This window comes from Manduca sexta, chromosome 2, assembly GCF_014839805.1.
Source record: "Manduca sexta isolate Smith_Timp_Sample1 chromosome 2, JHU_Msex_v1.0, whole genome shotgun sequence".
NCBI classification, from domain to species: Eukaryota; Metazoa; Arthropoda; class Insecta; order Lepidoptera; family Sphingidae; genus Manduca; species Manduca sexta.
This window is the reverse complement of record NC_051116.1, coordinates 447,755-466,385: the sequence shown is the minus strand read 5'-3', so window position 1 is coordinate 466,385 and position 18,631 is coordinate 447,755. Positions and strand designations below refer to the sequence as shown.

General features: G+C 36.3%; 1 protein-coding gene across 1 annotated transcript in view; it reads right to left on the bottom strand.

The window, feature by feature from the left end:
* Window positions 1-11,674, bottom strand: part of LOC115455510 (bromodomain-containing protein 4) — a 49,542-nt gene extending 37,868 nt beyond the window's left edge. Inside the window, exon 1 of the mRNA XM_037437897.1 lies at window positions 11,164-11,674. Coding sequence (XP_037293794.1) covers window positions 11,164-11,359 — 196 coding nt within the window. The 5' untranslated portion in view covers window positions 11,360-11,674. The remainder of the gene's footprint in view (window positions 1-11,163) is intronic.
* Between the last annotated feature and the right edge of the window lie 6,957 nt (window positions 11,675-18,631).

The following is an 18,631-nucleotide window of genomic DNA, read 5'->3' as shown; positions in this document are numbered from 1 at the left end:
ACAACAATAAAAACCGGGCGAAATCTGCGAATGGGATACTGAAATGCCCCAGCTTAGCGACCGCAGGGACCTGAAGGAAAGTTCATCATCACCATAATCAGCCCTGTATTATATGCTGTCCCACTGTTGCGTACGGGCCTCCTCTACTACTGAGAGGGATTAGGCCTTAGTCCACCACGCTGGTCCAGTGCGGATTGGTAAACTTCACACACCTTCGAAATTCTTATACAGAACTTTTCAGGTATGCAGGTCTCCTCACGATGTTTTCCTTCACCGTTAAAGCAAGCAATAATTCACAAAGAAAACACACACATTTTTTTAGAAAAGTCATAGGTGTGTGCCCTTGGGATTAGAACCTGCGGACATTCGTCTTGGCAGTACGTTACACAACCAACTATGCTATCGCCGCAGGAAAGTTGGGAGGGGATAGCTGGGGAAAGGAAAGAAACGCTCTCAGGATGGGCGGAGAGAAAAAGGCCAGGAAATGTTCGCGAGCCCTCATAGGCCTCTGTGAATTGGCAACCATGAGGTATACACACTGAACTGTGCCTAGGGCCGCGACAAATGTCTCTTATTGCACGGGCGTGCATTCGGTGTGGAGACCGAACTCACAAGAATTGCCTCAGGCAAGCGGGGAGGGGGAAATATTAGATTATTTTGATGCGTTTTTTTATTTAATGTTAATGATGACGTAAGTTATACTCGAGAATCCGTCAGCGTGATCAACCTTCCCGGCGTAAAACTTCTATGAACTGATTACTTATTCAACATAAAATAAAAGTAGCCTATATGAACTATATTATGCTTCTGTATTTATCCAGGAGTTAGTGTATGCTATATGTCATCCAATTTCTTTCAGTAATCTCTGAGTTTTCTTCAAACATCACAAACTATGGCATTTATAAAAACTCTATTGTAAATTTACCTGTTTCACTTGTGAATAAATCTTACTCGTCACAGAAACGTATTAGCCGTACCAAATACAAAAGTCTATGCTCTGAAATTGAAAATAAAATGAGTACTATCTACATTAGCTGTATAACGATAAATGTCAAATAAAATGTACTTGAAACTTATGCAACAGGCCCTTAGTCGCTCAAATAAACAAATTAGTCTTATTTACATGACAAAAACATCAAACGACAAAGCGATCAATCCAGTTTGTCATTTAAAACGTCACGCGAACTTGAACCTGTGACCTCGCCGCGCGAAAGCGCAGGGTTATCCACCGAACCATCGTGTCTTTTCAACCTTTGTTGTGCCATTGAAGTTTTGTCTCGGGACAACGAGCAAGCTAGCAACTGCAGGCCTAGTTAGTTTGTTATTTAACATTGTGTTGCTGTTTGGGTCATCATCGCTTACCATGACCATCACGTCAATATAAAATTAGTTACAACAAAGAAATATTGAGGAAACAGGAGTATTTAAAGTCGATCAATAAATAATAATATAATATCAGCCCTGTATACTGTCCCACTGCTGCACGGGCCTCCTCTACTACTGAGAGGGATTAGCCCTTAGTCCACCACGCTGGCCTAGTGCGGGTTGGTAGACTTCACACACCTTCGAAATTCCTAAAGAGAATTTCTCGATCAATAAAAATTTACGCAAATTTTTTATAGACAACCCCGGACTAAAACTTGATAATTAAAAAAAAAATTAGGAATTAAAAAAAAAAACAAAAATAAAATTACAAATCATCAAAATATTAACACGAATAAAAAATAACGTTTAGCTTAAATAACAACTGTCATTAAGCAATCAGCCGACACGATAACATTTTCACAATGACGTGCACATCTTGCGGCTGTCGGTCGCAAACCGGCCGGATCTACCGCACTGCACCGCCATACTCTATACCGCCCTTGAAAACCGTAAGAGCATTACAATATTACCACAAATATTATTCTAATTTATTACAAGATAAAATATATAAAAAAAAAACAATATAATTTACATTGCGGATATGCGCAATACTGTTATTATTGGGCTAGAGATCTGTCTGACATTGTACAAATGAAATATCGAGCTGCGAAGAGGTCGACATTGAAAGATGTTTGCAATATAAATTATTTTGAATGAAGAATATTAATGTTTTAATTAATTAATTAAAAATAATTTATTATTTATATCTAAGGTGAAAAAAGTATTCCAATTTCAAATCTCGCTCAGTCTTACCAACTGTTAGTAACTGTGTCTTACAACGTCTCATGTCGACGTAAAATTGACACACATATTATTTTCCCCGACTTCTATACAAGAAGTAATTACGAAATAATTAACCACACGTCCAAATCTCTCGCCTTCACCTCGCACCGTTTACAACTCAATAAAGAGCCACTATACATTTACAGAGGACGTATGAAAACAAGTAATTTCATTTCATTTGAACTCCTTTTAAAACTAGACGGCCGAGTCCGTCGATAACAGACTATCTCGTGTACCAATGTGTGCAAACAGATTTCACCAAACCACGCAATTCATTGCGCGCTTTGCAAACAATTTTAATAAGCGACGTCGCACTTTATAGTTCTCGGCGAGCAATGTACACCTTGCGTCGAGATATAATCATGCTTTCGTGGAGCTCGGTGCGGGAGCGCGCACGCCCGGCCCCCTTGCGTCTATTGAGTCACGAACTTCCACCACTACTGCATTATTTCACGATAATATTTCAAGTGAATTACATTGTCGCGTTGTACACTGCTGTGTGGCAATCTTAATTTTGAAATGGCAGTCTTAGTGAGCCGGTAATGTACGTAGAACAACACGTAAGGTATATTATGTGGTGAAGGTGCACGTATTAGCGTGTAGCCGAGTTGACACGTCTCTCGATGTTGTATATTATTTTTTGTGCCGCAGATTGTGATATGAAAAATAAGTTTATAATAATTTCCTGTAGTTATTAAATGGCATTAATATCATTGGATAAATATATATCTTACCTATACAACTATAATTAAGAATAATTAGTTTACGATACATTCTAATTAGTGTAAATATAATTAGTTTCACAACAAACTGAGAACAAACACAATATTTGAAGCGGTAAGATAATTTAGTGAAAACATTTCCCAGAGTTGAGACCGCTACGTGAGTTGCGGATTGTGCCCTGCAGTTACACTGACTCGGGACAAATGCAGCGAATTTTAACATTCTACTGTTTTGTATATTTTATTATTAACTCAGCTCTGAGGAAAATATAGAACACGTCGATTTTATTAATACCACGTTTTATAGTTCAGTGTTTCTATCGCCTAACTTTATCGATGCAAAGTTAGTTACGTATTATCCTTGAACTAGCAGCATAATAATTATGTCTGGGAATATTTCAAAATTTAAATATTAATATTATTACTGATGATTTTGTGGAATATAAATTGACAACATATTTTAAATATCGAACATTCGCTTTATTCGTTTTTAAATATTTTTCTAGGTTAGCCAGTAAGTCACTTAAAACCTTTTATGCGATTGTTTTTTTTTTTTGCGAACACAAATGCAGCACATTCACGCATCACTCATTGTTCCTAGTTATTATAAAATTAGAACGATATTGCGTTTCGTTTCGCCGCGTGTTCTTTGTTTGCCGCAACGCGCACTACCTAGATCGATGTCTATCATGACAATATTAAATTATATTAAGTAATAACATGCATTTGTCTAATTATAATAATATATGTCCCGCATCGTTAAATAATCTAAAGGCAGTGATTTGTACCAACAAACAGGTTATTGCCGTACAAAACGGCACAAAGTTTCTCACATAAAACGTCATTAATTAAACGAGATATCGACACTTGTTCAAAAATAAGTTAAAACGCATTAAAAGATATCCGTATAACTGTATTACATTGTGAATATACTAATAATCGCACATATTCACGATAACTTCTCTACTGACATTTTAATAAGTTTTGTGTTTTTATGATCTTGTTTAAGTATTTTTGTTACATATTGTTGCTGTAACTTTGTTTTTTTGCGTGATATCATTTACTTATTTGAGAACTTATGGTATTTCCAGAAATTTACAAGGAAAGAAGCTCGGTGGCGGTCTACAATGATATCTCTGCTTTAATGAATATTTATGGCCCGTGGCTACCTACTATCAAATACACTTTACTGTTTGGAAAAATAAGCACTTTACCTGAATAAATATTATCGGAATAAATATCAAGCCTTCACTCAAAGAACTGCAATGTATTAAGACAGAAAACTTGAGGTTGTAATATGACTGAAAATTATGATTTCTTATATTAACGCGAACGTTAGACATGAAATTAAACGATTTTTCGGATGGATATATTAATTTTACTCGCAGAAAATTCTTAATTTTCCAAGACGAGAGACGTCAAGCACACTTTTGTTCTTGAAGTATTTTTAATTTATATTATGTGACTGTTCAATACTCCTGAAGTAGGTTCTAAGTACTGAGTGACAATAATACAGAAGCATGAAATTATTATTTCAAAATAATTGGTATAATTCATGGTCTAAAAATAGCATAGGAGGCGCATTTATGTGAGTTGCGGATTGTGCCCTGCAGTTACACCGACTCGGGACAAATGCAGCGAATTTTAACATTCTACTGCGAATTTTAACATACTACATTTAAACTCTTTTATTATAATAACACAAGCCCTGCATTACATACCGCACACTGCTGTTCGGGCCTTTACTACTGAGACTAAGGTCTTAGTCCACCACGCTCGCCCGCTTCTTAGAGTATTCTCAAGTATGTCTTAAAGTTTGCCTTCACCGTTAAAGCGAACTATAATTGATAATCAATACACACTTTAATTTGAAAAGTATCCCCCGGGACAATTCTTTTGCGCTCGGTCTCCCCACCGAATGCACGTCCAAGCACGGGCGGACCTTTCCCGCGGCCCTAGACACACAGTTCAGCGTGTATACCTTTTGATTGTATATTCACATCGAAGCCTAAAGGGCTCGCGAACATCTTCCTTCTCCCGTCCGCCCATCCTAAAGGATTGTATATTTCCCTCCACAAATCCCCTCCATACTTTCTTAGTAACATCCCACAACTTCCATCATTGAACTATTGGGCACCAGAGCGGGGCGGAGGATTACATTTAAAATATCGGATCCCCGTACCCCCCTAACCTTTATGCGAAACACTATCACCTAAACAAAAACGAATCACGCAAACGCTCAGGTGAATCATTTGGGAAAAAAACAAATTGGGCAGCAAGGACCTCTAAAACAGCTGTGGGTGTAGTTTTCATGCAGCCCGTTATAGCTGTACACGCTAATGTATGAAATTGCTGCAGTTTGTTTCTAGCTGTGGATAGTTTGGTTCTGGGCCACCAGACTACAGCTCCATAGGTGGTGATTGGTCGTACCACCGCAGTATATAGCCATCTGGCAATTTTAGGGTGTACGCCCCAAGTCTTGCCGAGAAGTCTTTTACACTGCCAGAATGTTATAAGTAGCTGACCTCGCCACCATCCCTACCCACCACCTCAATTTAAAAAATCATCCCGAATTGGACGCATAAGGAACAAAAATCTACGTCTGTGATGTTCTTTGCCTTTATATTTCCAGATCCATTCCCAATACAGCTATCATACACACACACACACATCATCACGCATTTATCTCCGAAGGGGTATGCAGAGGTGCAACCAAGGCACCCACTTTTCGCCGAGTGTGTTCCGTCCCAGGATGTGATAGGGGGCGAGCCTATCGCCATATCGGGCACAAATTCCAGACTCCGGGCTCATATTGAGCAGAAAAACCCAAATATCACTTTGCCCGACCCGGGATTCGAACCTAGGACCTCAGAGCGCTGCCGTACCGCGCATGCAGTACAACTACGCCACCGAGGCAGTCCAGCTATCATGCACTTAATTATTGGCTACTTGGTACACTTAAACAAATTATCTGGTTAATATACATCCAATGACTTTTCACAATTGAATGACTTGCCGAACGAATCTGACAGATGGTACGCGTCAAGCCCACCCGTAAACTGTGACGTAGCAGCGGAGAAAGGTCCATAGGTCGATTCCTGCCGGCTTCCTTTCTTATAATAATATAATAATATCAGCCATATATTATATACTGTCCCACTATTGGGCACGGGCCTCTTCTACTACTGAGAGGGATTAGGCTTTAGTCCACCACGCTGACCTAGTGCGGATTGGTAGACTTCACACACCCTCGAAATTCCTATAGAGAACTTCTCAGGTATGCAGGTTTCCTCACGATGTTTTCCTTCACAAAGAATACACACATATTTTTTTTTAGAAAATCAGAGGTGTGTGCCTTTGGGATTTGAACCTGCGGACATTCGTCGCGGCAGTCCGTTCCACAACCAACTAGGCTGCCGCCGCTTCGGCTTCCTTTCTTAATTTATATAAAATCTAATTATCATTAAAACGATTGGTAGACCACATTCATGCATATAAATACTTAGCTATATGTTTACGGGAGCCATTCTGAAAATTTCACCAATTACCACTGTAATCTAGAATTTTTAATGACAAAATACTACATACATACTTGCGGATGAACAACACCTCAGTCCCCCCGTGACCATGAAGGCTGCAAAGTCTTCGAAACGTCGGGAGAAAAATAAAAAACAAAAAACCGCCATAGAATCCGGAAAATTAGTTTAATTTCAAAATACTACATTTAGATCGTGAGATTACTAATGCAGAACTTACACTTACATACACGTAGATTTTTAATTCGTAAGGAACCGACTACGGTCAGGGAGCATACTGCCAAGTGACCATAGATTTAGAATGTAAAATTGAACAATGTCATTTCGATTATAAATACTAGAGTAGCGCCGTAGCGGCTCACGTAAGTGTGTCGCGTTCCGGGATCAGCCTGTGTATATCCGGTTCAAACAGGCCGGTAAAATTGTGTCGACTGCCGAGGGGTAATCATCTCTCGTCAGTCGACATTCTATTGGACCCCACTCCACTTACCATCAGGAGCAGTGGAGTCACTTTGCTGCACACATATAAAACCATAATATAAAAATCTGCGATAAAGTCCGTAAAATAGTTTAGTTTTCATTCTGCAACCCGCATGAAGTTAGTGGCTCCTTTTTCCCGCTTTATCAGTCTTTCAGTAACATAAGTCTGAACATTCAGAGACATACTTGCCAGATGGGATTATTCCCCAAATTTAGGGGGATTTCAGCGCCACGTGGGAAAATTTGGCGTGATTAAATGATTGCGGGAACTTTTGGGCTACATTACTCATCGACTCTGAGCGAAATACGTTGAATTACTTGTGTAAAATACTCTATTTAGATTGCAATTTTATTGTTGTGCATACTAATTTTCTCTTGTATTTTGACGTCTGGCAACACTACCACTATAAATTACAGAATCAAGTTACATATAACGCGCAGCATCAGCTAGTAACAAAAACCACTTCCTCAGCATTTTAGCGGAGTGGGAACAATGGCATCTAGTTCCAATTATATTTACTTACAGTTATTCAAACGTCATATTTCACGTGTTGGAGTCGGAAAGTTATTTATTAGGTAACATTAGATGATGGAAATTTAAAAATATTTTTTTGTATCGTGACGTGAGCTTTGGGTATACCAACTGCATAGATACTTATGTACTTATTTACATTTTTTTTGTCACCACAAGGTAGCTCATGCTGGGGTTTAAATATGATTGATTTAAAAAAAAAATTGTTTAAATTTCTGAATATAAGTAGGTGGTTTAATTTTAAATTGAACCTCTGATGCAACATATAATTTAAACGTTAATTTTATTTTATTTTTTTTGCTCGAGGCATTGCAAGCGTGAAATAGTTTTTCGGATAAAAGTCCCGCTATATCTTACCGTACTGTCCCCATGCCAAATTTCATTGAAATCCTTCGATGAAACTTCCCTGGAAAGGTTATAGGTTAATTTCTATCCCGGGAGAGTATATAGCAAGACTTTTGTCCCGGAAAACTTCTACACGCGGGCGAAGCAGCGAGCAAAAGCTAGTTGTAAAAACGATGAAATCCGAAATAACTTTATTTCAATTATAATTAGGTAATACGAAAAATCATGACCACGTGATTGTACAAGACATACAACACATTCATAATCTGTATTCACTTAAGTATCATTTGAAATCCCTTTTAAAAATTATACTTACGTAATCTTTCGCAGCAAAAAGCCAACAGAATGAAGCGTCTAGTCGCGTACTCAAATAAAAGAAATAACTAATAAGTACATATAAAATTATATGTGACCTTAAGGATATATATTGAGATGTTTAACTTTCGTCAAAAAATGTTATATTATCATAAAAATAACCGGCAATAATATTCAACGAATATTTCGCGATATAAACACTATTTAACTGTCAACTCAAACCAATTGGAACTGTTTAATATTTACATAATATATAAAAAAAGAAACAAAATAAATCACAATTCGAATATTTTACCAACTCGTACCTAATTAAATCGATAATATTTTAAATGGAATTTGAATTTCGAATTAATTAAAATGTTCCACTTATCATTTATTTTTTATCATTTAAATGCCGAGCATGAAATGTAGAAATACACAGGATTATTAATTTAATATAGTAAGCAGTTAGAATGATTTTGCATGGATGCGGGTGCGGACTTTCACCGCACAAGGGGCTAACCTTACTTCCGTATCACGTAGTTATTTCAGTTTAAAACATTTTACGAAGATAATAGTAAATCCGGACCCGTATTTATACCCGAAAAAAAAACCTATTAAAATTACCTTAAAAATTATTACGTATTTTACATAAAAAAACAACGCTACTTATTTTTAAAATTATATTTTTAGATAAGTATCTATCTAGATAAGTATCTAAAAATATACCAAAAACCGTCATAAATATTATTTTCAATTACTATTATCGAATTACAAAACGCGCGTTAAAAATCGAAACTTATTGAATTGGAATAAGTTTTAAAACGTAACGCACGCTATCTATTTACAACAGGCACGGACACTAGACGGTTAGTGCGACAAAATGGCCGACCTATTGACACCACTCGTAAATCGTCATTATATTATGTACCTATCCATAAATCTATATAAAACTTACTGAATAAAAACAGCAGTTGTCGGAACATTTAAAAATTATTAGGCCATTTAAAGATTTTTTTAGAAAATTTTACATAGATACATTTGCATAAAAAAAATAGATTTATTAGAGGTTAACCTGTTTTTATTTTTTTCGTGTAGCTACTTAAAGTTTAAACTCAATATAATATTATTAACATATTATTACTGTTAGACTATGATAATTTTATTCGAACTAATGGATTTATAATAATTATAAATACTTACATTATTCATATATTTTCTTAAGGTCATCATAAAAATTTACTTCATTCTTACTGATACAATTATGAGGCTTGCTTTTCTAAAAACTATAAAAAAATTTGGTACTTTGTTACTAAATTAATTTATACATTATTGAGACATCAAAAGTACTCAAAAAAAGATTTAGTAATTAATAGTTATTTTTCCTGCTTAAACATTACTACCTACAATCGAAATGGAAGCTGCACATTCGTGAACAATGACGCGCGGTTAATGCAACGCGGCCCTACTGACTTCTCACCTTTCATCAACTTTATACTAGATTACACATCTACTATTGTTATTTTATTAATCCAGAAAAAAATACTCGAAGCACAAAAATAACTCCGCCCTGCAAATTGCAATTGCCGTGATTTCTTCGACACTCGACAGTTGACACGTAGGTAAATGGCGAATTTTTTCTTGCCTTGGCTGGTTCAAAATTTGTATTGTTATTTAAGTGTTTATGATTAATTAAGTATTTATTTGAATTTCATAAAAAAAAAACGCACACAAATTAATAAATCTAAATTCAAATTTGGAACAATTCTTAAAAACTTTACAAACAGGTTTTATTATTAATTAATAAATATTATTATAATTTCATGACAAGTATATCAAAAAGGCGTATTTTTACTCCAATTATAATAATTAATTACTTATTTTTCTTGCAATCAAACGCATTGTCATCTTACCTTACCCGAACGTCCATAAAATTACAGCTATGGCATATTATAACAAATAGTAATCTAATCAAGTATTTAGCTTAAACTGATACGTCTTAAACCGATATAGAAATACCTAACGAGTGACAGAACGTCGCAATATTATGAGGTATGGCAAACAGCGATACGCAGTCACTTTGTCAAGTAACTGACAAAGAAATGTGGGTGGTCCGCATCGACAGCAAAATGTATTCCAATACGCGAACTAGTACAATTCAAGTTTATTATAGTATGCTGAAAATAATTGCCAGTGATCAAATTATTAAAACAACAAAAATGTTTCATAATTATGCAGCTGTCATTTTTTAAATATTAATTATTTAAATAAATAATAATTTTGAAAATAGAATGTTATAAAAAAAAGAATTATTGTCCATTGTTTTCATCGATTAACATTCCAATTTTGAATATTAATTCATGTAAAATATTATTTTGAAGTGACATTAAAATCATAAGTCACACGCAAATAATTTCATCGATGATGTAATTGGTCGCAGCTGTAATGAAATCGAAAAAAATAAGCAATCATTGCTAAAAAATCATATTGATTATTTCGAAAGAAAACCTAGGTAATTAGGTATTATTATAAATTAAGATGTAATAAATAATTTTAATGTAGAATATAGAGAAATTTAACGATGTTGAAGTTTGTATATGTAATATAGGAGATTTATAAATATGCGATAAATTCCAAAAATCACTTCATTACCATCTTCGTAAAAACATAAACAAAATGAAGAATATTACAAGTGCCGACATTAAATTAATCAAAGTCACGTAAACACGAACCTATTGGTACGCGATACGCAAAAATACAATCACACAATATCCGCAGTTAATACGACAAAATGGCGGCGATAAAAATAAATACATATAGCTAATGTAAAGTAATCATAAATACGGCACGTGTTGTTTCGGATTGGAGCAAAACGTTATTTGGAAGTAGTTTCGAAAGCATACGGTGCCGTCAAGCCGCGGGACCGCGGACGGCGAACAAAGGCACGCAGACGTTGCGGGCTGCGGCCGTCGGTCGCCGCAGTCGCACGCGCTCGGGCGCTCGTCGGAGCCACCGCGCCGGCACACTCCGCACGCTCAGCACTCACCCGCCGCCAGCCGCTCAGCCGAGCCGAGCCCGGTCCAGCCCGGTACCACCGTCTCGCACACGTCCTCCCAGCACCTGGACTTCTCCGCCCTGTCTCCGTAGTTGGGATCGTTCGTATCAAACAGGCACGGCCGCTTCTCAACCTCGGATATTATCAGGCCACTCTTTATACCGTCACTGTCTCGTGAACGGCCCATAATATTTAATTGCTCAGTTTACAAAATATAATTTTAACAAACACGTATCGCGTGCGGTTTTGCCGGTGCGCGCGTAAACCGTGCGATGTCCGCGTATGAATGTCCGCGTGAAACTGGCGGGTTCGCGCGGCGCGGCGCATCCAACATGGCCGCCCGGCACGGCGGGGAAACAAATGCGAGCCGAGCGGAGGCCGCGATATCGCCTCACGCTAATAAATAAATAAGATGCAACGTATGTAACGTATCCTGACCGCGGATACCAAGTTAGCGACACCGCTTTGTACACGTTTATCGAACCAAGTTTGTCTTTATTACTATTAAACTAATGGCTAAACTTGTTTCGCAATTTTGCTCGGCTAAATCGTGGCGGTCGCGGTTCGATGCCAACTAACATTTCTTTACATCGCTGTAGTACTTCATGACGAAAAGACGTACATGATTAAAGTACTTGCAATGTCGCAGTCCGATAAACACACGCAAACAATTTTATAAATATAAACATAATCTAACTGATCACCTATAACAAACTTACAAGGACAACGTAAAAATAAAAATGAAAGCATGGGTACAAAATTATTTAGGTACGGGCTGGCGGCATTACGTGGCGTTCGAAATTTGAAATTATCTGCAGTACGTCAAAATATATAGAACATTCTTGGGTTCAAATATTTAATCCATAGACAATTAATTTATCAATTAATACCATAAATAAATTGTGAATAAATTGGCGCGCTAGAAGTAAACGCAACTGAGTCTACAGTCGACACTCGACAGTCTTGATTTGCACTTACGTAATTTAAAGCACCTCGGTGGTCGGGGTAGCGCATAGGTACCATTTGCCTTCTGTACAGACCGTGGCTAATTTTAATTATTGAAATACACAAATTTTATTACAATTACGGAACAAATTAGTTTTTATTCAAATTCCTGTAATCGAGTGTGTAAAATAATATATAACGACAAAAATATGATAAAATATAAATTAATATACATATTAACATATAATATGACATTCTAAGAAATGGATCACAATAACTTCTTCCAGTAAAACGACAAATTTTATTTTTAAAATCATTATGGAAAATTATCATTAAAAATGTCTACATAATATTCATAGTTAACGTTTACTTTTACTAACATTTACATTTAAGTACTTTCTCTGTATGATTATAAATTATAATACATATCAAATAAATGAAACTATCGTAATTTTTTTTTTAATTTCCCTTTTTATTAGGACGGCAAAGGGATTTAGCCCATTCAGCACCGTCGTTATATAAATTCAGTATTATGAATATTAATGTTGCAAATGTCATATTTTCTTTTTATAACATTGACTATATAGGTATTAAGTATTACTTATAGGTTTTACTGGTTCGACTTAACCCAGCTGCCGAAGTCCTAAATAAATGACAAAAGAAATAGGCTGCTCGGCAACCGAAGATTTTAATAAAACAAATCAATGCCCCGGTGGCGTAGTGGTGTAGCGTGCGCGGTAACCCTGCTCTGAGGTCCCGAGTTCGAATCCCAGGTCGGGCAAAGTTACATTTGGATTTTTTCGGTCTACTCAGACCGGAGTCTAGAATTTGCGCCCGATATTGCGACATCATGGGCCGGAACACACTTAGTCAAAAGTGAGTGCTCTGGTTGCACTTCTCCCTACCCGTTGTGGATAAAGGCGTGATGATATTTTTACTTCCAGAACATACCCGCAAAAATTACTAAAACATAAATTTTGACCTTTAAAAAATCAAACCCACAATCACCTACTCCTATAACTTGAATATTCGCGCCATAAATTTCGAAGTAATATTCCAAATGAATGTGACTTATTATGAATCGTACTAAAACATTAAAAACAAAAGACATTACAGTATAACGTTGTAAAATCATGCACAGACATGTAAAATACTTGGAATATTGACGATTCATACTGATTGTCCCTGTTTTAATTTATAAATACACCTGAGAGTGACATTGCGCATACACCACACTAATCTCAGTATTAGTTGTTTTTTAATGATTCGATGAGCTTACATCTCTCCTGACGGTAAGCGACATAATGGCCAATAAACAGTAGTAACATCACCAAATTTATAAATAGAGTATTAGAATGATAATTGTTTTTTAATACTTTTATCAAGAAATGACGTCATATCAAAACTAAGACTGCTAAAAATCAACAAATCATAAGCTTTTGAAAAACATTAAGGAACAGAAAAGAAACGCAACAGGCACGTGACGTCATAGAGAACGATGCGCGAAAGAAAGGGATCGCGTGATATCTATACGCCCCCACTCTTGCGCATTTGAAATGTTAAATGCTGAATGGCGTAGCGTGGGTTCATGCCACCCAAACGGACCCTAAATTTGCCCGCCCAAGGCCCATGTGAGAACAAAAAAAAAAGACATTTCAACAAATAAGTCGCCCAAATCTTCAAAAATCGAAGAGGCACATGCCCAGCAGTGGGACAGTATATAATACAAGGCTGATATTTTTTCTAATTATGGCCTAGCTGGAGCACAACATGGATAATGCTATTCAGCAGCAGACAGACAGTGGTAACAATCCAACCGAACTCTCCGACAGATTTACCAACTTGATATATAGTAGAGATGAAGTGTGATTATAGAATCTCAGGGAAAGGTATCTGCAGCCTATGCCGACAAGTCAAATGATGCAATATCCATTACCTATAAAACACTCGATCATAAATTCAAGGTAGAATATGATGGTACGAAACACAACCCAAGCTGCAGTGGCGAAAGGTGAAAATTTTCAGAAGGTAATCCGTGGCAAAAAAAAAATCTTAGTTAACATATCGGCGCGAATTTAACAGAAAACAAAAACTAAGACAAACATAGATAAACCTAGAAAGGAAGCCGGTAGGAATCAGGCTGTATGGACTATGGATGCTGCGCCACTGGTAAGCTGTCCTTTTACATATTTTCCTGTAAGTGGCACTACACCAGTCATGCCGCTGAGCGAGCCATTTCATCATGTAGCGTCTAAATGCGCGCACTCTTAATAAAATAATTAGCTATTCCAAAATTGTTAATTTGTGGGAATTGTCAAAAAACTCATACTGTTTGCGACCTTTTTTTTAAGTTGCTATAATATTGAACTTGTTAAAGATAAGTCAAAAATGAAACCTATAGTGCTTATCATTGTTCTGAGGTATAGTATGAAAAAAAGAAAAAATAAAAAAGGTCGCAAACAGAAATGAGTTGTGACGATTCCCACAAATTATCAATTTTGGAAAATAGGTCATTATTTTATTAAGAGAGGGGCGTGGGTTTACCAGGTTTTCGTTGACCGAAATAAAATTAATGGGGGACAAATCTTTGGTATGCGATTCTTTCTGGGTAGTTATTCTGCTTAGCCTATTATCGCTGAGATGTATGCAAGCGTTGAATCCCGTTTTGAATGACCTAGTCAGAGTAATTGTAAAACTTGAGAGCAGTGAATATTATGTATTTCAACAGAAATTGTATAAATGTAACACGTATGTGTTTATTTCCATGATTTACGAGGTGCCATATAGAATACAAGGAGTTTAAATACAAATAGTACGTGTGATATAAAGTACTTGCGATATATTGAGTATTTTTTGTATTTTCAGTTGAAAATATACAGGGTCATTTTGGCATTGCGTTACTAAAAGCATATATTTATCTTGGAAATAACACTTTATAATAAGTTACTTACTTGAGCCGTAGATGTAAAATGAAAAAGTGTAAGAGCATTCATCGCAGCGGCAACATCACACTTTCAGTCAGAAATATATTCACATACGCCATATTCGCATTGAACTACAAAATCATCAAAAAATCAGAAAACTGAACCAGGATTTTTGGTGAAAATATTCGTTATTAATGGATGATTTTTGTCACAATATGAGCAAAGGTGAAGACGGATATGTGGTTTCATTTAGTAACGCAATGCCAAAATGACTTTGTATAATATAGAATCCTGAAAAATTGCGGCTATTTAGTATAATATAATATATTATTGCTAAAAACAAGTTACCTTGTAAGACATTTTTTTTTTAAATTAGTGTTTTTATAGATTTCGACTTTATTTTCGAAAGTCTATTTTGCCACCTCGTATTTATGCCACTCGCGCCATATTGAGAATATGCCGCCAAAATCAGCTTTTCACATCTCCTATCCGACTCGTTTTACGTTGAAAATGATATAATGCCTTGGTGGCGTAGTTGTATTTCGTACGCAGTATGACTGCTGCTTTGAGGTTCCGGGTTCAAATCCCGGATCGGGCAAAGTGACGGTTTGATTTTTCTGCACCATGTCAGCCCGGAATTTCCGGGTGTAAAAATAGAGATAAATGATTCCTCTTATCTTATTCTAACGTAAAATCGCTGCATTACTATCATACATACTAGTGAAAAAAATTTGCCTAGCCTTTAAGAATATGGAGCTTTGATGAATATAATACTATGGCTACTATAACTAGTCTGACCATGAAAATAAAAAACCTGCTCTCGGAGTGCTACTTTTGCTTTTCAAAGTTGATTTCATTTTAAAATTACGTTGTCAGTACATTAAAGAAATTAATTCTATATTTTATCACAACATGGCGAGGTTTTTTATGTTCCTGGTCAGGGTATAAATGACTAGGCGAGTAAAACGCTTCTCTTCAAATACATTTCTCTTGGCCAAAGTTATCGCAACTTTGCTTATAGTAGAGTCTGAAGCTGGTGCTATTCAAATAAAAACTTCATCTCCAAGGAGGTTAAATATCATTTCGGAATATTAAAATTGTCCTGTTATGGAATAGTCATCTTTCTTGATTCAACTCAACAACAACCATACTCAAATTGACCTAGTTATGACAAAATGTAGTACTAACCCAGAAATTATCCAAAAATCACAACATAGTATAAAACAAAGTCGCTTTCTCTGTCCCTATGTATGCTTAAATCTTTAAAATTACGCAACGGATTTTGATGCGGTTTTTTTAATAGATAGAGTGATTCAAGAGGAAGGTTTATATGTATAATAATACCATCCAATAAATAGTGGAGACATACTGTTATTTTGTTATGTTATACCCGTGCGAAGCCGGGGCGGGTCGCTAGTAAGTTATAAATATATTTTAACATATGATATTCATAAAAACAAATGAGGTTTATAGTTACTTTAATATTTATCACAACTCGAATTTAACGCATACGAAGCAAAGAATATAATAATTAAATATATTCTAAAATAAATTACATTTAAAGAAAACGTCTAGAAGTTTCGTCAATTCGTCGATGCCATTGTCAATAGTAGTTTTGAGCAAAAATCATAAAAACGCTTGCACTAGCAGTCTACAAGGTCGCGTTTTAGTCAACGAGTTTTGATAATAACATCGTCTTGTTGGGTTGGTGCGGACGTATTTGGATTTTGGTCTGCGAGCAGTGTAACAGGTTTGATTCCCAGATCGTACAAAAGTCATTGCAGATTTCCAATACAATGAAATAATAATATCAGCCCTGTATTATGTACTGTTCTACTGCTGCACGGACCTCCTGTACTGAGAGGGATTAGACCTAGTCGACCACGCTGGCCTACGGAACGGTAGACTTCACACACTCTCAAAACTCCTATAAAGAACGCAGGTATGCAGGTTTCATCACGATGTTTTCTTCACCGTTAAAGCGAGCTATAATTCACAAAGTATTGCGGACATTCATCTTGGCAGTTCATTCCAAACCCACCTAGGTTATCGACGCTTGATTTGATTATCAAAAAAAAAAACGATTATATATTATGTATCTGCGTGAATTATTTCTGATTGAAACTTTTGATTCATTGGACGGATGTATATTTACAAATTCTCTGATAAAACAAATACTTGAATTACCTGGATTTGTTTTTTTTTAAACACATATTGGACCTCGATTAAAAACATAAATTCCTTGTACTTTTTTCTCTTCTCTTGTTACATTATTTTTATCCATGGTGTACAATAAAGTGTAATAAATAAATAAAAATAAATAAATTCCAGGGATTGGTCCTGTCTATGGGACAACATTTTAAAGGTTTTTCTTACGAACAAGGGTAGATGCTGAATGCAGGCCGGGTTGATCAGGTAATCTAAGGGAGGCCTTTTTTCAGCGGTGGACGTCAAAAGCTGAAGAAGTTATAAAATCCTTGCTTGCATCCTGGCTTGCCGTTCGCCTGATGATAACCTATACTACTGCCCATAAACAGTAGAAACACGATCCAACACCTTTAATCACAAAGTATTGTTTGGTATTTCACTGCGCTCGCCATCCTGAGACATGAGATGTTAAGTCTTATTATGCCCAGTAATTACACTGGCTACAATGGTCTCCAAACTGGACCACAACAGTGACTACACACTGCTGCTTGGCGGCAGAAATGACTGCGGTGGTACCTACCCAGGCGGACTCTCACATATGAGAGCCCTACCACCAGTAAATAACCCTAGTGAAATGAAATGAAATTATTTATTGGAATCCGTAAAATGTTATACATTATTTAGATTCCGTCAATATTAACTCTTAACAGTTCGGAAAGCAGTTCTCACCTGAGAAGAACGGGCAAGAAACTCTGGTCAGGGTCAAAATCAGTATAAGGTAAAGACTACAATACATGATAAGGAGACGAGAAAAAAATGTTTTTTATTGTTGTTTAGACCAGTTCAATTAGTAAGTAGCTAATCGTCGCGCATCGCTGTGCTACCCCTCTGAGATATAGAAGCGTGAATTAATGTAAAGCAATCAGAACACATTCCCACTCACGGTCCATCAATCGTCACAGGAGATTCAGGATGACCGCCTCGTCGCGTCCCACAACGGGAACAAAGAGAAATATTTCCATTCGTATAAACAATAATGCGTGAACGCTTTAATTGTTTTAAAAATGGATAATTATCGTTTATATTTGCCGTTAGACATTTTCAGTTAGAAATCAAAAATGTCTCGGTGGCAAAGTTGTTTTTGAAATATTTTGCGATTAATAATTAACAAATTTTCGTTTCATTTTCATACTAGGTACATGAAATCGATATCGGAAAAGTTATCATAAAATATATTTGAAACTTACTAATATTGATTAGAATTCTTTTACGCGGGCAGAAAGCTGATAATAAATAATATAATCCCCTCCTAGCCGAATTTCGGCCACGGCGGCCAATCTCAACGGAGATCAGCCAGGTACGCAGGATATATTATAGTGCACAAGTGTGTGCGCAATACACAAGCACTCTCTGTTCCTTCACTCTCATAGTCCGGTGAGACG